The 22,575-nt window shown below is 46.8% G+C and overlaps 2 protein-coding genes across 7 annotated transcripts in view; one reads left to right on the top strand and one right to left on the bottom strand.

Annotated features, from left to right (window-relative positions):
* LOC112586144 (opioid growth factor receptor-like) overlaps window positions 1-1,693 on the bottom strand; it is a 46,746-nt gene extending 45,053 nt beyond the window's left edge. For 3 of the 5 annotated variants that reach the window (XR_006552137.1, XR_006552136.2, XR_003110519.3), the window contains exon 1: window positions 1,308-1,444. Coding sequence is in view for 1 of the 5 variants with exons in the window: in XM_044945636.2 (XP_044801571.2) it covers window positions 857-1,112; window positions 1,308-1,693 (642 nt within the window). In the remaining 4 variants the exon portion in view is untranslated. Of the gene's footprint in view, window positions 1-506; window positions 1,113-1,307 lie in introns of those variants that run through there. The other 2 variants (XM_044945636.2, XR_006552135.1) reach the window with 2 other exon arrangements.
* The window catches only part of HS3ST1 (heparan sulfate-glucosamine 3-sulfotransferase 1), a 36,369-nt gene continuing 15,340 nt past the window's right edge, over window positions 1,547-22,575 (top strand). The window contains exons 1-2 of one of the 2 annotated variants that reach the window (XM_044945635.2): window positions 1,547-1,754; window positions 2,058-2,319. The gene's annotated coding sequence lies outside the window, so the exon portion shown is untranslated. The remainder of the gene's footprint in view (window positions 1,755-2,057; window positions 2,320-22,575) is intronic. The other variant, XM_006049825.4, reaches the window with a different exon arrangement.

The following is a 22,575-nucleotide window of genomic DNA, read 5'->3' on the forward strand; positions in this document are numbered from 1 at the left end:
ACCCACTGCAGTATTCTTGCCTGGAAAATCCCCATGGACAGAGGAGCCTGGTGGGTTACAGTCCATGGGGTCACAAAGAGTGGAACATAACAGAAGAAACAACACAAAGATACTCCAAAAGTATTTCAAAAGTTCTAAAATATTATGTCAATATTAGTCTGGCTCAAAGAAGCGATCAGGATCATTAAAACTTCTATAATCTTATTTTCCAAAATAAGACTTGGCCTTGGCTTCCCAGATGCTACTTGTTTTATTAGACAGCCAGAAAATGCTGATCATCGTTTTGCTTTCCAAAAGGGCAGTGGGTAACATTACAAGAGAAAGAGGTCAATTTCCTACAGGATTTATTACTTAGGTGGGTGTGTATTTTTAATCTGAGCAAAGTTAATGAGGTTTTTTACACTTGAAGGGCAAATTTGATTTCTTCCAAACATTTATTTTCCAATACTTAAGATATGGAAGAGCGACTGAAATTTCATCTAAAATAAATTACTTTGACACTCATCTGGCACGTTTTCTTTTTCTTTTATTTAATTTCTTAACATATTGGCTGATCTGCCTTTTAGGGCCACTAGTTTGGGCTCGGATAGAGAAACAGCCTAGCTTCTCCAAGGGGATTCCTACCCTGGGTCCCTGGAAACCTTACATCTGAAATTAGACTGAAGGCTGGTCTAGTTCTGACACAAAACTTCCCAGGTACAGGAACGCGGGGGAAGGGGGCAGGGGGACCGGCTTAATTTCAGAGCCCACGTTTGCAAACCCGATGCCCTAGAGAAGGCAGAGCTAAAAAGCTCTGCATTCTCCGGATGAATCCGCATCCGCTCCGGGGACGCGAAACCGAAGAGGGAGGGAGTGTTCAATGGCGACACCGAGCGCTGGGGAGCCGGCTCCTCGCGCGGATCCTCGCTCCGGCTGCCCGGCCGCCGGCGTCCGGGTCCGACTGCGGTGCGAGTGGATGGCTCCCCTCGCTTCCTGAGCGGCGCAGGGAGCAACCGATGCCTAAGGTGGGCACCTGCCCTGACGGAGATCGGCCGCGCTGACGCACGTGGGAGGACCCGGCGAGGCCGGGGAGTGGAGGAAGACTTGGGCTCCGGGTTAGGACCTCGCCTTCCCTAACAAGAGTGACGGTGGAGACAGGATGTCCCAGGTTCGCAGGGACGGCAGTCGCCCAACCCACAACCGGCCCCACCCTCCCGGGAGGGAGCGCTAGTCCCCTCCCCAAGTTCCATCCCCACCCCCAGCTTCCCAGGGCTGAAACCCCGGGAACTGCCGGGCCAGGGAAGGGGCGGGACTGACTCGTGCCGTACCTGTCCGTGGGATTTCCCGAGCCCTGCCCGGCCGCCCTGGGAGCTGCGTGGCGAGCCGGACTCCGAGTCGACCCGACCCCGGGGCAGCACCGGAGCGGACCGGGCAGCAGTGGGCGCTCGCGATCCTCCTCGGCCCGACACGCTCTCCCTGCGGGCCCGGCCTCCTCTGTCCCCTCCTCCCACTCCCGCTCCTCCCTCTGCTCCTCCCCTCGGCGGCGGTGATAACCTCGCCTCCCCGCCTGCAAAGTCCCCGGCGCGAGGGCAGCCGCGAACCGCCGCCACCACCGGGTCTCCGCGGGCGCCTGCGCCGGTGTCTCGCCCTCCGGCCCGGGTCGTCCTGAAAAAACTCGCTCCGCTGGCCGCCAGGGCTCCACGGCGCTGCCCATGGCCAAGCCCAGGAGCCGACTTCGGGCGCCGGACCGGCTGGACCGCCGAGGCGCGGCTCAGGTGAGTGCGGCGCGCGCTTGCGGCGGCGGGGGTCGCCAGTGTGGGGAGCGGCAGGACCCGGGGCCATCGAGGTGTCCCGACCTGGCATCCTGAACTTCAGGGCGAGAGCAGAGCCCAAGGTGAGTGGAGGCTGGCGCAAGTGGAGTGCACGTAGGTGGAGGAAGGAAGGAGAGCCCAGAGCTTTCCCCATCCTACTAGCCTCCTGACTTCGTCCCTCAGCTAGGCAAGTCTTCAGGGACTGGTTTTTTTCAAGCAGGTTTCTGACTTGGTGGATTTTTTCTCTTTTTTTCCCTTACCCCCTAGAAGAGTCAGGAGGTTTGCTTCTGCCCGACGCGTCTCTCTAGAACCGACCGTGAGGGGCAGTAGGAGCGCAAAGCGCCGCGGAGCCTGGGTACCACTCTGGCTGGCAACTGGGGCGGGGATAACAGCAAAAAGTCCGTCTTCAGGGAGCATCCAGGGTGGGGAAACCTCAGTGCGGTTAGCTTTGGGAACGAAGCAGAGATGGGACATCTCTCGAGGGGCGGGAAAAGCTCGGGAGGAGAGAGATGGAAGCGGCGGACAGACAGTAAGTAGCCTACCCCCTCGCCTCCCCCCCCCCCCCCGCCCCAGTGCCAAACATGCACGGTTCTGGTTTTTCGTGTTACTTTTTACTTTTTTTTTTTTTTTTTTAATCCTGCGTCTGTTTCTATTTCGAGCACCTTGGGTGGTGACGGCAGATGAAGGTGAGGGGAGGAGGGGCGCCAACCCGCGGTGGAAGCGCGTAGACCCGGACTCAGAACCGGGCATACTCGCGGAGCCTGAAGTCTGCAGGTGCTACCTCTGGGCCAGGCGGCCGACCGCGCGCGGCTCGCGCTGCTGACCCCAACCTGTCCCGGAGGCCGGCAAAAAAAAAAAGAGAGAGAGAGAGATGGAGAGGCGAGAGGGAGCAAGAGCTGTGATGCAGGGCGCGGGGCGGGGGTGGGGTGGGGGGGCCGGTGCGGGGAGTGTGAGGTGTGCTCTGCTCCGCGGCGGTTTGCGAGCTCCGCGAGTCTTCCATCTCCTCCCCTCGGCGAGGCGATCGTCCACGCTGCTTCGCGCACCCAGGCCCCTCTCTCGGGAGGGGATCGCACCCCTCTTCCTCCGCCCTCCACTTTGCAGGACCAGTCGGATCCTTGCTTAGCCTTGCGTGAGTCTCGCTCCTCCCTCCCCCCCGGTGCTGTCCGCTGGCTATTTTTATCCACTACTTGTTCAGAGATGCTTTCGGGGGGGATTCTGGGGAGGCGACTCCAAATCTGGTGTCTTCTCGCTCCGCTCCCAGAAGCGGTCCCCTCCTAGCAGGGAGCAGCCGCGAGAAGCGGCCAAGGGATGGAGACTGAGCTCTGGAAACCCGGGATCCACCTGCCCCGCTTCTCCGCCTGCCGCTAGGTGCGGGCGCGGATCCTTGAGGGTCCCATAGCACCCTGGGGCCGGTACTTAGCTGGCTTTTGTTGCCGCAGCCCGTTTACACTCAGGATCCTGTGGGCCCTACTTGGGCGTTATTGCTCTGCAGCCACATCTTACCCTATTTTGTTGAAATGCAATTGCCCACTACCGTTCAAGGGTTAATTTCAGGAATTTTATGTTAAAAATAAAAGAAAAAAAAGAAAGAAAGAAAGGGTAGGGAGATAACCTAACTTCTGCCTCCTTGCATTTCTAAACCCCATCATTTGGCGTTCGGAATTATTCTTCCTTTCTGCTTCCTCGGTACTGATTGGGTGCGACTCGAATAAGCCTGACCGAGTGAAATTCCAGAAGATGAACGCTTCAGCTGCAGATCCCCGCGTTACTCTTTGTATTTCTAGCTTTTAGATTTTTTTTTTTCCCTTCCCTCCCATAGGATTGCAGAAATAACATATTGAAATGGCCCATTGTGTTACATAAGATTTTCTCCAGCGCTCGGCAGAGCAAAATCAACTTCTCATGGAGCGTTTCAGGGCTTCAGCGGATCCCTCTAACTCAGCTGAGTTTGCCTGGGATCAACAACTTCGTGACTAAGCACTCTTAAGTCGAAACAGTTCATTACCATGACAGCATACACTGAGGATCCCTTTCTGAGGCATCCTGAGCCTTGCTTTTGCGGCTTCTGATTCAGGCTAAAGCTGCCCGCTGTACAGTGCACTGTAGCTTTAAGATGGGAGATTCTTTGCTTGGGAAACTGGTGAGAAAGTGATACCTTGAACTCTACGGGGGAGAACAGGAAAAGCCCATGGTTCTAGCTGTGCTGTTGGTGTGCCTTGTGTGAAATTTCAAGTCTTCCACGTTGTTGTTCAGGAGTCCTTTACTTGTATTCTCCCGTGTAATTGGGGATGTGCTTTTGTTCTGAAAAGAAGACCATTCTCTTACTGGAAATGTCCAGAGAGCTCCTTGAAGGGAAATGCAATGTGGAAGCTTTCCTTATCTTCAATTAAAATTTGATGATGGCTAAAAAGAGGCTAGGGAGAGGGACTGGCTAATGTAATGTGCTTGATTGGTACAGAGTGGCTTTTCCAGAACAGAGCATCTACCCAGGGTGGTCCAAACCCATAGTGAGTCCTGAGTCACGTTCTGGTTATAGAAGCCAGTTTGGAGAAAGGCATAGTAAAAGGTACTGATGTCCTGGTGGAACTGAGTCTGTATTCAGGATCAGGACTGAGAATTTAGGCTCCAGGGCCTGTTTCTATGCCAGGGTTCTTGTGTAAGAGACAATCTTGGAGGAGTAAACGCAAGTAGCAACTTTGGTGAGTAGCAGCAGCCTTCTAGCTGCTCTGTGGGAAATGAAGTGACTTTCTGGCTGTTGCTGAAAGCTGTAACTTTCCAGCTGATGTTGGAAAAGATCTGCCTTTTCCCCCATCACTTTGATGTAAGTATCTTCCGTCAACCCCACTAATGGCCCAGGGCTTCCCAGTCAGGCCAACCTTTTCCAGTGGGGAATGGCAAGACTGCTAACTGGATTTGGAACCAGCTTCTTGCCTCAGGACCCTAAGCAAATGCTTTTTCCTCTCTGAGCCTCAGATTCATCCTCTAAAAAATAGAGCTCGAAAGATTATTATGAGAAAGTGGGAAGATACATGTGGAGAGCATTTGGGCAGTTCTAAAACACTGGTGAAAAACGTACTGGGTTAATTTCCTTTTCCTGCAAATTTCATTTGATCTATTTTAATGCTAATTTTCATTTTAGTTTGTGAATGTCTGTGTGAATTACATATTTTAAATATTCAGTGAGGGAGAGGATTTCATGTAATGGGCCAATATCTCCTGATTATTCCACCTGAAATTCACCGGCATCAGGCCTCACTACTTCTGAGAACCATTAGTTTCTTATTTGTAGAATCAGAGTTAAAGTTTTTTGGTGCTTTTTTTTTTTTTTTAGCTTAATGCATTTTGTATATTAAAGGAAATGTATGTTTCAGGAAGGGCCTTGGTATTGATTAACCAAAAAAGGAAGAATGTTGCAGATTAGTGTTAGCAGTTGGGGAAAAGGGATACATGATCAGTTTTAGAAGATGACCTGGGTCTCTGATGTCTACATCTGTCATCTAGCATAAAGCACTGTCTCTCTGTTGCATTTTTGTTATTCAAAATTTGTCCCCAGGTGCTAGTTAAGTGGCTTAGTAGATGCTCAAATAGTAATTTCAAAATAAGTGAATGAATGCTTGAACTGAACCTTCACAGCAAGCTCATGCGGTACATGGGCAGATGGCAACTTTTCTATTTTAAAGATTTGGAATCTGACGATTAGAAAAGCTAATTAATTTTCTAAAGGTACAAAGGATTCCAGATTGGAGTTGAGGTCTGCCTGTTCTCATTCCATTCTGTTCTTCATCCTGTGTCGCCTCTCTCCCATCACCACTTAAAATTCTCCTAATCCATAGTGGACTTTTGCATTTTGTAAGGTTTCCAGCAATCAAACACCCTTCTTCTTCAGGGAGGTACCAACCTTCCCTCAGGTTGGCTTAGTAGTAAAGAATCCACCTGCCAATGCAGGTGACATGGATTCAATTCCTAGGTGGGGAAGATCTCCTAGAGAAGGAAATAACCCACTCCAGTATTGTTTGGAAAATCCCATGGACGGAGGAGCCTGGCATGCTACAGTTCATGGGGTCGCAGAGAGTTGGACAGGACTTAGCCACTGCTGCTGCTGCTGCTAAGTCACTTCAGTCGTATCCGACTCTGTGTGACCCCATAGATGGCAGCCCACCAGGCTCCCCTGTCCCTGGGATTCTCCAGGCAAGAACACTGGAGCGGGTTGCCATTTCCTTCTCCAATGTATGAAAGTGAAAAGGGAAAGTAAAGTCGCTCAGTTGTGTCCGACTCTTAGCAACCCCATGGACTGCAGCCTACCATGCTCCTCTGCCCATGGGATTTTCCAGACAAGAGTACTGGACTGGGTTGCCATTGCCTTCTCCAGACTTAGCCACTACACAACAGCAACAGCAACCTCCCCTCATGGAAGGACTTTAACACGGGGCAGGGCGGCGGGGGATGGGGGGGCTCTTTCTTTGTATCCATATCTCTGAGCTCTGAACTGGGGCTCAGCCTGGTGATCCCACCTGAGGCTTGGAATCTCAAAGGACTGACTGAAGGACAAAAGGACAATCGAGCGTTTATTTACCAGTGTGAGTCATGAGTCAAGAGGCGTCAGCTGCAGGCCCAGTGTCAGGATGTCCCAGGGATGCTATTCCACGGGCATAATCCTGATGCTTCCAGGTTCTCTTCGTTCCTTCTCGTTTCCAAGACCAGCTTTCCAGCTTCTCATGAATTCCTCGAGGTAACTCATAGTCTTCAAGTAAATTTCTTCTCTCTGGGATTCAGTCAGTCTTGTAACCAGCTGATGTCAGCCTCTCACAATGCATCTTCAGGCCTGCCTCGGGCATGAAGCTTTCTCAGCTTCCTCTACCCACAGGGAATTAAGTTTCATAGCTTTTTCAGGCCCTTAGAGGAATATTTACTGGGCCATAGTATGTCAACAGTTATGTGATACTACCAGAGTTCTAGAAAAATGAATACATTATTCTTCCGAGAAATAGCCTGAACATAAGGGAAATAGGTCCCAGTGGGCATTTTTTCTTTTCTTTCTTTTTTTTTTTTTAATCCATGCTGTGTGTTTTTTTGGTAACTTTCCAGCAGGGGTCGCTCACTCTAATGCCTTCAGCAACCCGGCAAGTAAATAGCCTGAGTGAAACAGGCCTGGAGGACAGGCTGGGTAAGGGGGATGTCTTGGCTCTGATTCAGCACACAAGCTGGGACCTCAGGCTCTGTCTTGCCGAGTATGATTTTATTTTCCAAGATAGGCTGTGAGTTTCCAATTTTATGTAGAATTGACTGACTTCAGTTGTGTTAGTTGTTCAGTGTGTCTAACTCTTTGTGACCCCATGAACTGTAGCCCACCAGGCTCCTTTATCCATGGGGTTTTTCAGGCAAAGAAGACTGGAGTGGGTTGCCATTTCCTTCTCCAGGGGATCGTCCCGACCCAGGGATGGAACCCACATCTCCTGCACTGGCAGGTGGATTCTTTATTGCTGAGCCACCAAGGAAAGCCCTTGACTTTTAATTGTGTCTGTGTGTGATCAGTCATATTGGATTCTTAGTGACCCCATGGACTGTGGCCTGCCAGGATCCTCCGTCCATGGAATTTTCCATGGACGAGAATGCTGGTGTGGATTGAAATTTCCTACTCTAGGGGATCTTCCCGACCCAGGGATCAAACTCCAGTCTCCTATCAGCAGCTAATTACGTATTTTTAAAATAATACGATGTGGACCAAACAAAGCATGTCTATAGGTAGACCTCCTTCCTCATCTGTACCTGCATCCCACAGGCCTCCAGTTTATGGCCTCTGGGTTCCAGACATAGAAAAGTAATGGGTGGGGCCACAGAGGCTCAGTATAATCAGTTATTCATAAGCTTGAAGCAAGAGTGCATCAGGAGTGTAGTATAAACAGTGTTCCTGTGAGTTAAATTTTGCGTTTACAGAATTTCTGTTTGCGGTGTTACTTTTTCCTTGTGCTGTAAGCAGCGACACCAATCACATTTATGCCCTTAACACATGTTTATTGAGTTCCAGTCATGTACCAAGCGCTGTTCTTCTCACTGGTGACACAATAGGGGATAAAACAGATGGAAAGCTCTGCTCTTCTGCTTGTCTTCAGTGGAGGAGACAGGTAAAAGCAAGACGGGGAAGGACAGTCCATCTTAGGTCAGACTCTTAGGTACTAAGAATAAAGATAAATTAGGGGAAATGTCAGGGTACTGGGGTAACACCTTTGGCAGAGGGCCAGGAATCTCCAGGTTCAGTCTCTGATCCAACATAACGAAAGTCAGGGCCGACATAAAGGACATAAAGGATTTGAGGATTTGGGAGTTTGGACCTAGTATTATATTCCGGGACTTGCTATTGTGGGTAAACCCCTAAGAGCAGACTCTTCTCTTAGTTTTAATGAGGTCACCTCTTGAGCCCATTCATTGAGTGTCCAGCAGGTGGTAGGTGCTACATTAGGTGCTAGAATCCATTAACACAAAATTTCCAGTCCTCCAGGAAATTGTAGGCCAGTTTGGAAGACATGAACAGATGATCACAAAAGAGATTACTAAAGTGAGTGATGAGGGTGAGAAGGGAGTTGTAACTGCTGAGTTTTGACACTCAGAATGCTGACATTCAGCATCTTTTTGACTTTTTTTTTTTAAGATTTTTTACTTTTTAACATGGACTGTTTTTAAAGTCTTTATTGAATTTGTTGCAATACTGCTTCTATTTTATGATTTGACCTGTTCCCTGTGAGGCATGTGGGATCTTAACTCCCTGACCAGGAATCAAACCCAGGTGCCCAGCATTGGAATGCAAAGTCTTAACCACTAGTCTGCCAGGGGAGCCCCCAATTTAACATCTTTTTAATGGACCATCTGAGATGTACCAGAAACAGTTTAGATCTGTGCTTTTTATCATCAATAAAATTTTTTTGAAGCTTTTTTTTTTTTTTTTAAACCTGGCCATGGCATTTTGTCTGAGAAGGCACTGGCACCCCACTCCAGTACTCTTGCCTGGAAAATCCCATGGACGGAGGAGTCTAGTAGGCTGCAGTCCATGGGGTCGCTAAGAGTCATGTCACTTTCCCTTTTCCTTTCATGCATTGGAGAAGGAAATGGCAACCCACTCCAGTGTTCTTGCCTGGAGAATCCCAGGGACGGGGGAGCCTGGTGGGCTGCCATCTATGAGGTCGCACAGAGACAGACACGACTGAAGTGACTTAGCAGCATGGCATTTTGTATTCTTAACCAAATTTCCTTTTGTATCAAGACAGTTGAGTCTTTAAAAAAATCTTTTCTAAGTGTGAAATGTACTTAGGCCCTTTGAGACTCTGGTGCATCTCCCTCTCCAGTCGACCCTGCCATTGATGGTGACTGTTGTTGCCAGGGTAGCTGCACAGAAGCGAAAAAAAAAAAAAGTTATTGTTCTTGAGGAACTTACAGTTTAGTATTGGCAGTCAGATAAATGAGCAATTTTTTTGTGTATGAACCGAGAAATGCATCCTGTTTGGGCCTTTGCTTGTGGCATCAGGTAGGCCTGCCTTTGAGAACTTCTTTCCAATCACTCTATTTCTTTCTTTCATGGCAATCCTCCTTCCCACAGCATAGTTTTGCAGCCATAATGTTTATCTGGAGTCATCCTGTTACTTTGCTGGTTCTCGTTCTCCCCACCTTTCACGCCCCCGTAAGAATAAAGAATATACACCGGGTCTGAGCAGGCATCTGGAGCCTCAGGTTTGTTTCTGCCACCAGTTTGCAGAACAGTGTGTCTGGTTCCAAGTAGTTGCTCAGAAAAGGAGCAAGAGGCAACATTTCTGCCTGGGGGAACTGGGAAAGGCTTCATGGGGGAAAGAAATATTTAAGGAAAGAGAGAGGCTTGCGGAGAAAAGCCAATGAATGGTGATGATACAAGATAATCAAAATATGGCCCCAAGCCATCCCATTTGTCCATTTTAGAAATCCCCAGTGTGGTCGGTCCAGGTAAATAGCTGGCATGTTAAACACAAACCCTTCCCTGAATAGATTCTGGCAGCACAAAAGTACTCTGGCATGAAAAGAATGAAAATGATTTAAAAAGAATGAAAAAATGGAAAAAATTAATAACAAAATAAGAGAAAAGAATGAAAATGATAACTCTTAACTTCCATCTAGAACTTTCATACCCACTGTCTCCTTTTTGTCTTGTACCCGGTCCTTCAAGGGAGACAGGGATCTCTTAGTATTTTTATTTTATATTTAAGGAAACCAAGATTCTGAAAAGTGACTTTTCTTAGATCTTCAGAATGAAGATGGCAGACCCTGGTCCAGGGCCACAATTCTCCACTTGCAGTGAGCAGATGGCTCAAGATGGAGACAGGTTAAATCCCAGGGGGGGCTGAGTAGCCCACATTTTCTATAAACAAAGGAATGTTTTTAGATTTGAAACATTCACATCTTTGTTGAGAACTTCCACTTCAGCACTTTCCGAGATGCATTTTGTGTCTTGATGAATTTCCCCTAGAATTCCTACAGATTAGGTACACCCTGCAGTAGGGTTGTTTTTGTGTAAATATCTTTACTCCTTAAGGAGAGTAAATCAGAGGCCTGTATCAGCAGTTAACATACAGTAGGAGAAAGGTGATTGCAGATGCAGCTGAAATGAAAAGGCTTGCTCTTCTAGCTGTGCTCAGAGAAATACATACTTGAGTGGCACATAGTGAAAGCGGGCTGGCACAGCACCACCTCTGAAAAACTCAGTTTCACCTGATATAAATTCCATCTTCAGCCAGATTTTTCCCAGTGTCCCTGATAGGAAGGAAGGCCAGAGAAGGTGTTAATCATACGTTTCTGGAATTAGGTGTAGGAGTTATTCTCGAAGAGTGTGGCTTTTGAAGTCATGTCTGTTTGAATTTCTGATCTCCTCCTTACTGATGGTATCACCCCAAGAAATAGACAGTTTATCTGGGTCTCAGATTTTTCAATATTTTAATGAGGATTAAAGGAGATTCCCCTTGTCAAATGCCTAGCCTAATGCTCAATAAAATGCACGTTCTTCTTATGCAGGGTTGCCGGATTTCACAAGTAAAAATACAGGATGATCAGTGAAATTTGAACTTTTAATAAAGAACATGTACTCTTTTAGTATAGGTATATCCCGGATACTTCATATTAAGACATGATTGATTGTTTTTCTGGAATTTAAATTTAACTGGAAGTCCTATATTTTATTAAGCATCTCTATTCTTGCAGTGACAGTTGTAGGTGATGCGTTTGGTGAAACTTCTAGAGCTGCAGGCAGTGAGAGAGGGAAGAACACAGTCATTTGGAGGTGAAATAATTTAGCCACCGTATGATCCAAGGAGAGAAGGAAGGGCTGTTTTCTCTGATGAGCTTAGCAACAGATCAAACCAAGGCAAACTTGTTTGCGAAAAGAAGCAGAAGAATTGTGGACAAGTCAGATCTCTCCCATCTATGCAGCAGATTATTCCCAGCACCCTTTGGGAAGAAGGCATTTCAACCCTTTAGGCCACCAGGGGAGCAGCCAATCCACCAACGCAGCACATTATTCAACACAAACATTGCTCTGAGCTCATTACTGCAGGACCGGAGTTGGAACCAAGAGATCCACACAAGGGCTCCACTGAATGCAGTGAAGGAGTGCTTTGTGCTTTGAAAACTCACTCTTGCAATTGCTCCCTCCTTGGATGAATCCAAAGCTAATAAAACAGTGAGAGGGCCTTTCAGACTGGCTCCTCCCAAGCAGATGACCTCAGGTTATGAACTGAGGCCGAGATCTCCCCAGGACTGCTGGACTATGTTGTTCTGAGGATGGCCATGGAAATGTGTTTCCATTTCAGGTAATAACCTGGCAGAAACTCAACAAGCAGTACTTTGGTTGCCAGTGGACTTTTCCCAAGCAGAGTTTAATGCTTTCTTCTATAGTAAGATACTGCTTATGCCAAAATGATGTTTCTGTTGCATCTGAAATTACTAACTCTTCATTTAACTCGAGCTGCTTACGAGCAGTGTGTTTATATGGAATATGGACCAGAAAGGAAGCAAAGTGGCTTGGCAGGTTGCATGTAGAATGACTCAGCCAGAGAGATCTGGTTACATCCACTTTGCTACCTCTTGGCCATGCAACAGGAAATGAGTTATCTCCCATCTCTAAGCCTCAGTTTCCACATCTTCAAAATGGGCATAATTAAAATTATAGCAGATAATTGTTTAGTGCAAATTAAACTAAATAAATTATGTCAAACATTTACACAATGCCTGACTCATCAGCATTAAAAAAAAAAGATGCTGTTAATAAGATAACAAAAGAAAGCAGTGTAGACTTCTAGATTGCAAACTCAACGTTATATTACAGAGAGCGTGGATCTCATAGCTCACATTCTTGGGAGACTGTCTGGTCTTTTGCCCTGTTTCTTTAGTCTTAATTTATATAGTGTGAGCAAATCTTATTATTTCATTTTCTGGGCCAAAAGCTTAGAAGCAGCAATGCAGAAAGGGTACAGCAGGAACCGTCAGGGGAAGGCAAAGTACAGAAAGAGAAGGGAAGGAGGAAGAACCCAGGAAAGAAGGAGGGAAGAGAAGGGAGGAGAAGCCAGGACAGAAAAGGATTATGAGCAGACAGAGGATTCGTAGCCCAGGGAAATGCAGTGGCCTCTTGTAGCATGAAGTCCCTGGTTAAATCCTATCCAGATACAGTCATTTAAGTAAATGTCACTCCCTCTCCCTGTCCCAAGGCTTCTCAGGATCTGGGCTTAATACCTATGACCTTGAGGGAAGGACATACAAATTGTAATGGTGGAACTGGAAAAAATGTGGAACGTGATAGAACTAGAGAAGTTGAGGCCTTTCTCCCTGCTCTGAGTCAGCACGAAGTCCTAGATGACAGCTGAACACAAGGGAACCCAGTGCCATCTGGTGGAGACACCGGCCACCATGCCCCTCATGGTCCTCCGCATGATGCCTGGAGTGGGTCTGTTACTTTGGATTTGGTTTTATTTCCATTCGTTACACAGGAGCTCTCTTTATTTTAACTTTATTTTTTCTTGGGGTATAGCCAATTAACAGTGTTGTGATAGTTTCAGATGATTGGCAAAGGGACTCAGCCATACACATACATGTATCCATTTTCCCTTGAACTCCCCTCCCATCCCAGCTGCCACGTAACATTGAGCAGAGTTCCATGTGCTGTACAGTAGATCCCTGTTGGTTATCTGTTTTAAACATAGCAGTGTGTACATATCCATCCTAAACTCGCTAACTATCCCTTCCCCTCATCCTGCCCCCAGCAACCATAAACTCCTTCTCTAAGTCTGTAAGCCTCTTTCTTAAATGTGGGCTCTTATTAGAGAGAGTTTCGGGTGGCATCTCTCCTGCCGTGCTTTCTCCCTGTGAAATGGTTCCTCCCCTCCTGACCTCTCAGCCCCATCTACACACACATCAGAGGAACTGACCTTTTCTGGGGGACAAGTCGGTCCTCAGTTGTTCAGTGAGGCAGGAGCATCCTTGGGGCCAGAGCATTATTGAAGATCACAGAACCACCCCTGCTCCCGATAGCACTGCATTATTTGAGGTTTTTGACATTGGAGAAAATGCTTTTGTTTTTCCCAACCTTGACTGTCCTGTTAAAGGGCATTGCATTTCTTCATGGCCCTTTTGGTCTTCCCTGGTGGCTCAGTGGTAAAGAATCCACCTGCCAATTCAGGGAACGCAGGTTTGATTCCTGAGTTGGGAAGATCCCCTGGAGAAGGAAGTGGCAACCCACTCCAGTTTTCTTGTCTGGGAAACCCCATGGGCAGAGGAGCCTGGTGGGCTACAGTCCGTGGGGTCACAAAGAGTCAGACACGACTGAGCAACTAAGCAACAGCAATAACCTGGACCTTTCGCTGGTAGAAACGTTGGATAATATATGTAAAATACCCATTGGAAAGTCTGGTACTGAGTAAGTGTGTATAAGGCGGCACTTAGTAGTGATTATGAGCTTTTCTTGCTGGTAAGCCTGATCTTGTGTGAAAAGCAGATTAAGAATGTTACTAAGGCTCTCGCTGTGTATCCGCACCCAGACCACCTTGTCCTTCGCTGATCTGTCCAGGTGGGGAGAAGCCCAGGACGACCCCGGCAGCTGCCCTTACCCTCCGCTCTCAAGTAGGAAGGGAACAAGGTTGAGGGACTCCTAATCAGGGTAGAAATCTTTCTCAAAAGCCTGCAGGAGATTTCCCTGTAAAACAGAGAAGTTTGAAAGTTAGTCACTCAGTCGTGTCTGACTCTTTGTGACCCTATGGACTATACCCACCAGGCTCCCCCGCCCATGGAATTCTCCAAGCAAGAATACTGGATTGAACCCAGGTCTCCACATTGCAGGCAGACTCTTTACCAATTGAGCCAAAAGGGAAGCCAGATTTCGCTGTAGGTCCCCTTATCCAAAAGTTTGGTCACATGCACACAGGTCAGAACTGCAGAAGGAGAAACTAAGGCACAGCCATTTGAAACTGTGGAAGAGCCAATTAATCAAACAATAAGCCAATTAATCTGGGTCATCCAGAATCGATCCCTTCACTTTCGAGCAACTACAGGAGACGTGAGGGAGACTCAGGTTCGATCCCTGGGTCAGGAAGATCCCCTGGAGGAGGGCATGGCAACCCACTCCAGTATTCTTGCCTGGAGAATCCCCATGGACAGAGGAACCTGGCAGGCTACAGTCCATGGGGTCACAAAAAGTCAGACACAGCTGAAGTGATTTAGCATGCACAAGCCTTTGAGCAACAATTACACTTATGTTTGTATCTTGCAATTGGTGATGTATGCTGCTCCTCTCTAAAACAACTTTGACTACTGTCTTCAGCCAAAATGTAAATCTTATATTCTTCTGGTTTTGCTTTTCTTTTCCCCCTCAGCTTCATAACTTTTAAAACTGTTTGCAATCTACAGTATTTCTCTATGTTAATTTCTCTAGCTCTGACCCACTGTGCATAACACAAATATAATCTGGTTCCAGCCCTGTCCCTCGGTGCACAGTGTCCCATGGAATCCATGGTTTACAGCATTGGTGTTTGAGTACAGGACATTTAAACGCAGATGAGCTGTGGGCCCAACTACATTGCTACATCACAGTATCCCTTTGGGCAAGGTTATCATTTCTGCAAACCTCACATACTCTTCATGACTTTTTCATAAACTTATTTAATGTTTAATCTGTTCCAGTAGATTAAATCACAGGAGGATGGAGGCTTTGTCTGGACCCCCCAACCCCTAGATCAATCCTGAACCAGGGTGTGGTAGGCAGTTGTCACCCAAGAAATAACTACTGACCAAAAAAACTAAGGACCCCAACATATTCTGTTTTATTGATTTGTCAGGATTAAAGGCAGTGGTGTATGGAGGACATTTAGTGTTCCTGTTGTTATTTAGTAGCTAAGTCACATCTGATTCTTTTGCAACCCCGCCGGACTGTAGTGCTCCAGGCTCCTCTGTCCATGGGATTTTGCAGACAAGCATACTGGAGCGGGCTGCCATTTCCTACTCGAGGGGATCTTCCTGACCCAGGGATCAAAACATCGTCTCCTCCATCTCCTGCATTGGCAGGTGGATTCTTTACCACTGAACCACCAGGGAAGCCTTAATGCCCGTAGTGGGTTCTCCAGACCTAGCTGTTAATAATGCAAGTAATGATACAATTCCAAGTCCTGCAGCCTGGTGTTCGCACACTACTCTTTCAAGCCATGTCCCTTGCTGTCCTCTGTTCTGACTCCCACCTCGTGGTCTGCCCACGGGACTCCCCACTGTTTCCCCAGATGAATCAGGAACATGGGCATCCCCACCCTTTGCCCGGGCTGTGCTCCCTTTGCCAGCCCCATCCCCTTTCTTCTTAGCTCCAGACTCTTGTCTTTGCCCCAGATCTGTCTTGGATGCTCTCCGCCTCCCACCTCCCATCCAAAATAATAATAATGATGCCTGTGGCAGCCTCCTACTGTCTGTCTTTAGGTTCAGAGTAGGGTTGCACTCCCTACCCACCCCCCCACCCCATCTGAAGGTCAGATGGCCTTGGGACTTGCTGCGGGCAGTGAAAGTGACAGGAAGCACTGTGTCACTTCCTGGAGCTGGAAGGGCCAGCTGAGGTTCTATGCACTTTCTCCCCGCTCTGGCCCCAGATGGCCGGCGCTGTCTTTCTAGGTCTCTGAGACCCTCGAGTGGGCAAAGTCCTGCCACCAACCCAAGTGGGACAAGAAGCTGAGGGTTGGAGGTGCTGAGATGCAGGGTCTATTCTCGGTGTTCCCGGCTCCTCTGGCGCTGTGACATTGCTGTAATTGACATGGGCTTGGCTGCTTCCCGCAGGAAACGCCTGCCACGGGAGAACAGGATAAACCTCTGCTGTCAGCTCTGCACCCGCTCCTGCCTGGTCCCAGATCTCAGTGCAGGATTACGCAACAGAATGTGGATCTATGTGTGGAGAAGGCAGAAAAAAAAAAAAAAAAAAAAAAGCCTGCCTTCGCAGCTGCTGAAAGTGAAAGTACCGTTAAAATAAACAGAAACAGGAGTCTTTGAGAGAAGCCTGAGGTTTTAGTCCAGATTTGTGAGTTCAGATGGGCAGCTGTCGTTGGTGGTCCATCAGGGAATGAAAGTGACCTGAGTCAATGGTCTCTGGGTAACATCAGTGCCACCTGGTGCTTTGTTTTCTCATGAGCCCTCTGGTTGCAGGCAGCCCTGTGTGCACCAGCCTTCCCGCAGCCTGGCAGCCCCTGTTCCCAGGACTGCTTTACATTATTTAGTCTTGAAAGTGGGCTTCCCCCGTGGCTCAGCTGGTAAAGAATCCATCTGCCAATGCAGGAGACACAAGAGACGTGGTTTCAATCCCTGGGTCAGGAAGATCCCCTGGAGGAGGAAATGGCAACCCACTCCAGTCTTCTTGCCTGGGAGATCCCATGGACAGAGGAGCCTGGAGGGCTACAGTCCGTAACATGGCAAAGAGTTGGATATAACTGGGCACACATGCACACACACATGGTCTTGAAAGTCAAGCTTGCCTTGACCTTACTCTGCTCCCAGCCACGCTTCCTGGCTGTACAGATTCCAGCAGAAGCTGCAGAAGGGCTCAGGGTTGGCATGGAGCCACTTAGGAGGATGCCAGTTACACAAGCCACCAGGCCGTGCTGATTGAAACAATCTCGTGTTCAGAATTGCCTTCACCTGCCACCGTTTCTTACTTGAAGAGTTCTTTACAGTCCTCTGCAAAGATGGTGCCAAGGCTAATTATCTCATAAACGTTGTCCTTTAAAAATATTAGTTTAAGAGCCACTTTGTGCTCTTTATTCTGCTATTTTCTTTGTTTTCTCTCTCTGTCTGTGAATGGCTCTCAGTGCTCAAAATTTTCCGCTTTCCCTAAAGAATACTTTTCCTTACATGTCAGTTTTTGGAATGTTGCGATTCCTTTCTTTACTTAGGACCATTATTTAAGCAGGCTGGATGTTATAAAAATCTGAATTTTAATTGCTATTATTGTCCTTTTACTTCTCTTTTCAAGCTGATGTCATCATGCTACTGTTACTCTGGTATTTTTGAACTCCTTTGTCTTGAGGGTTTAACCTTGTATCAGGTGAGCTAAAGTGTTCTTCCTCAATACCTTATTTGAATCTTACAGTCACTCAACAATGTAGGAACCACCTCCTTTTTTGCGTATGTGGGTGCTTAGTTGTATCCAACTCTTTGCAACCCCATGGACTGCAACCCACCAGGCTCCTCTGTCCATGGGATTTTCCAGGCAAGAATACTAGAGTGAGTTGCCAGTTCCTTCTCCAGAGGATCTTCATGATCCAGAGATTGAACCCGCATCTCCTGCATTGGCAGGCAGATTCTCTGCCACTGAGCCACACTGGGGGAGCCCCCTACTTTCTTTAGATGGGAAAAATAAGACCCAGAGAGATGTGTGACTTTTTTCATGATCAAATAACTAAGCCAGGATTTAAACCCCAGCAGATATCAACTCACTTGCTTTGATCTTCCCACACCATTCTGTTTATTTCTCTGTTTATATGCTTTACCCTGGATGTCATTTTAAAGCATATTGAACTTGGTTTTTGTCCTCACCAGACTTCTAAGTGTTCCCTAGGTGTTTTTTCCATGAAGTATGTCCCAAACTTCCTCTTCCTGGCTTCCTTTAATTTGCTAAAATAGTATTCATCCCAGATCCTCCTCCGACTAATTGGGCCAAAAGTGTCTATTTCCACATCCTTCTTCCTCTGTCCACAGTGGGCCTCTGGGGGCTGTGGAGGGACCTGTCTCCTTCTAGTATCCCTGACTGGTGTCCAGAAGGGACCTGTGCTCTGGAGACCTGGTATCCATGTCCTGAGCAAACGATGTAGTCTCCTGGATGGTATCTGAGAGAAGAAAGAGGGTAATGTGTGTAAGAAGAAATCTTGAAATTTAATTTAGTGACCCACATTATTAAATGTCTTTCTTCCTGTGACTGTAAATACTTGAAAGACACTTGTGGAAAGCCAAACCAGAAATGTCAGCATAATCGTCAATACCTCATTTAATGGGAACTGTTGAGCTTGGACCAAGCCCCTCATTTGCCCCCACATATGGGACACCAAATGCTGAAGAATTGGTGCTTTTGAACTGTGGTGTTGGAGAAGACTCTTGAGAGTCCCTTGGACTGCAGGAGATCAAACCAGTCCATCCTAAAGGAAATCAATCATGAATATTCATTGGAAGGAGTGATGATAAAGCTGAAGTTCCAGTACTTTGGCCACCTGATGCAAAGAACTGACTCATTGAAAAAGACCCTGATGCTGGGAAAGATTGAGGGCAGGAGGAGAAGGGGATGACAGGGGATGAGATGGCTGGATGACATCACCAACCCGTTGGACATGAGTTTAAGCAAGCTCCAGGAGACGGTGAAGGACAGGGAGGCCTGTAGTGCTGCAGTCCATGGGGCTGCAAAGAGTCAGACAGGACTGAGTGACTGAACAACAGTGAATGCTGGTTTGAGTTTGATCCTAGTCTGAAGCACAAAGCCAGGGCATCAAGTTCACACCAGCTGATGGGGAAATGAAGATGATTGTCAACGTGGGAACTCTGTGTGGCTCAGTGACCAAGATGGCTGTAGTGATTTATTCTTTGACATCTTAGAAAATGTCCCTTTGGAAATGCATTGTCAGAGAAACATCTCATAGGCAAGACCTCAAGGTGTGTGTTAGCTTCCCTAGTGCCTTGATTGTCTTGAGAGGATGTAAAAGTTGCAGAAAGTCTTAAAAACCTGGTCTATCATCAGAGCTCTAACACAAAAACACACACACATACACATACATACAGATTTTATGTAGCAAATTCCTTTCGGAGGATGAACCTTCATGGTGTGTGTGTGTGCTCATTTTTTCCAGGCAGGAATTGTGAGGCCAGTGGCCATTTCCTACTCCAGGGGATATTTCCAACCCAGGGTTCAAACCCACGTCTCTTGTATCTCCTGCATTGGCAGGTGATTTTTTTTTTTTTTAACCACTCATGCCACCTAGGAAGACTGAACCCTATTGAAGTCCCGTCAAATCAAGTTGACACCATGAAAGAAGGAACAATGGAGAAATTCACACGCAGACTCCTGTCTCTTCTCTCCATCTCCCAACACCTTTGCTTTTTCCTTCTTGTTCACTAAGACTTGGAGGAAGAAATTCTGCCTATTACTGGGACATGAGAACTCCTTCCCACACCATTTTCCCACCTTTGGTTTTGACAAATAGAACAAACTATTTCTAAATGTAACTTTGTTACAGTTCTTCTTGCCTCTTGACACATTGATATGACCAAAATAATTTGATGTTGATGTATGTATACCCATCATTCTGTTGTCTGTGAATCTTTATGCTAGTAAGCCGTGCATTCATGGCCATTTCTCAGCCCTAACCTCAGTGCAGTTATCACGTATGTTGCCTCCTCTCTCTCATCTGCCCCCCAAAAACACCCTATACCCCTGCATGTACCTGAGTTATTGGAGGGAAGGAACAAGGATGCAAGCTGCGTCTTTTAATTCCCCAGGGCCTGAGACAGCAAATCCGTTTAGGTCTTGGCTGGGTTCTGGGTATGTTTGGCCAGCTGATGATTGTGTTTTGCACTTCCTACTATTCGTTAAAGGTTGCATCTTCATTGATTTAGGAAGAGACTGGATGTTATGTGTGATCAGGACCAAGAAGCGGGACCCCTCTGACAGCCCTCCATCCTTTTCTGTTGTCTTAAGGAATTCTGCTCACTCCCAAACTTCCCTCCCAAATGTATCCAAGCAAAAGTCCTGAACTCAACTGCCTCCATCCAGCCCAGAAGGTGCTGAGGCTCACCCGTTGGAGTTGGGTGTGTGGGAAGGCTTATCCCATGACACACAACCCCTCAGCCCCCACCCCAGCTGGAAGGACTTGGTCTACTTTGTATATTTCCCTTTCATTGAGAAGCTTTTATATAATGCCATTTTTCTTAGGGGTAATGAAGCCTCCTTCAGAGAGGGTTCCCCTCTCCTGCATATCCACCTCTTAATCAGGTCCTGGGTTTCATTAATATTTGTTGATTGAATGCTGAATATGATCTGAATAGAACCAGAGCAACAGGTAGCTTGGGAGACCCTATACCTGTCAGTATAGGAGACATAAGAGACGTGGGTTCAATCCCTGGGTTAGGAAGTTCCTCTGGAATAGGAAATGGCAACCCACTCCAGTATTCTTGCCTGGGAAATTCCATGGACAGAGGAGTCTGGCAGGCTACAGAGTCGTAAAGAGTAGGACATGACTGAAGTGGCTTAACACACACACACCCTCAAAGGGAGTCCTTCCTGCTAGAAGCTATATGATTTTCCTGAATATCAAAATGACCTCAGAAGTGTAGAAATTCAATATACATTGCTCCCTTTAGCCTATGAAATGGAAAGCTGATGCCAAGTGACAAAACATTATTAAGATTTATTTTTAACAGTGATTGTTTTGTTTAGAATCTTGGATAATACTGTCTTGCTTTGACAGACAAGAATGTTTCTTAATTCTCTAAAGCCTTCATATTATAGATGGATATAAGAGGGCAGATGTTCTGAGAATTTATGGTCCAATTGTTTTCTTTTGTAAAAGAGGCTTGAGAGTATTTCTGGGTCTTGGCCAAGGTCACACAGAAGTCAGGACAGAACTTGGGACTAGACCCCAGCTCAACACCCTGCTCGCTCTTGTGTATGGGTTCTTTCAAGCCAAGACGATTTTGTGGAGATGGCATTTTATGTACCTGAAATGATCGGTGTTAGAGAAATTGATTATCTGGATTAAAGATGGAAAACAGAGTTCTGCCAGAGCTGATGATCACGTTTGGTGAGGGTTTTCTACATGCCTGGCCCTCTTCTTGGCACTTCATGTATGTGGTAATACCTTCTTTAAGCCTCACAGCAATCCTATAGTATTAATACTGTCATCTGTGCATGTTATGTACAAAAACAGAGCCCACAGTGGTCACATGACCTTGGTCACACAGTGGGAGTAAGGGATGGAGCTGGGGTTCAAACCCACACTATTAACCACCAGCTGGCCCCTCTGAGCTTGTCATTCTTGAAGATTCCTGAATGTCTCCCTCAGATGCCAGATTGTTTCAGGTACATTATTTAAGGGATAATAACTTGAATATATTTTTAAACTATAAACGACTTTGTAACAGCATGCAGAAAGAATACGTGATCAGGCTGACGATGGTTGAACTTACTGTATAGTATTGTAGTTAATCTGAAGATACTGAAATTATCACAAGCTGTAACAAGAGATCACAGAGAAGGTTGTGTCAAGTGCAAGATCTAGGTGTAGTTCTTCTGGGCCGATTAAACAGCATTTAAAGATTCCAAGATGACTGAGATAATAAGGCAGATGCTTTCTGTTTAAATTTATTATAGATAAGTTCAAGCTTGATTTAGAGGCAAATGAGACACTAACTCATTTTGTAAAACCTGAAGCTTTAAGAATAAGGAAATATTTAACTTGAATAGTATTTAAAAAAAATTTTTTTAAGTAAGGGATGAACAGAAATCACAGTGTATGTGTGGGAGGAGGGAGAAAACAGCCGTTACTTTATTCAGTACTGTTACAGGAACAGCAACAACTCAATTCTGAAAAGGAAAAAAAAAAATCACAGACAATGTAAAATCGAAACCAGCTATGGTGCCGTGCTTTAATTCTGCCCATGCCTGTTTCCCCCTCAGAAACTTGCAGCCAGGGGTATCTCAGTCCTTGCCCCACCCTGGTGTCTTTCAAGGTCAGTACTGAGCTCACACTCAAACGTCTGTTTTTAAATGATCACGTTAAACCAAGAACACGCATATCCAAAGAGGAAAGACAAAAACAAGCTCTTGGACCAAGAGTGAGCAGTAGTTTCCAAGATTTTCCATTAACGTGTCCCAACTTGGAGTCTGTGAGTGGCATTTCTGGGACTCAGGCTGAGGAATTTTTCCTTTGTTCTATTGCCAGGGCTCTTTCCCCTCCCTGTGCTTCTGAATCTCAAGTTGTGGCTCCTACGGGCTCCTGCAGTCTTGTGTCATCTGCCACTTTTCCCCAAAGACCTTACCTCCACAGCCAACCCCAGCACAGGCCAAGTCCCTGCCCCTGCCCAGCCCTGATTCTGCTGCAAACTCTTTCTGGGCTGATTGTCCCTGGGGACTTCCTGCCAAGCAGACCCCAAGCCTCCTCCTGGATTATTTCTGGCCACTGATGTTGATTCCTTTTAGTGCAATGATGCCAGGCCCTCCCTGTCTTCTTCCTGTGTGGCTTCTCTCCCCTGTGCTCTGATACAGCGGTCACCTGCTCAC

The sequence above is a fragment of the Bubalus bubalis genome, chromosome 7, assembly GCF_019923935.1.
Source record: "Bubalus bubalis isolate 160015118507 breed Murrah chromosome 7, NDDB_SH_1, whole genome shotgun sequence".
NCBI classification, from domain to species: Eukaryota; Metazoa; Chordata; class Mammalia; order Artiodactyla; family Bovidae; genus Bubalus; species Bubalus bubalis.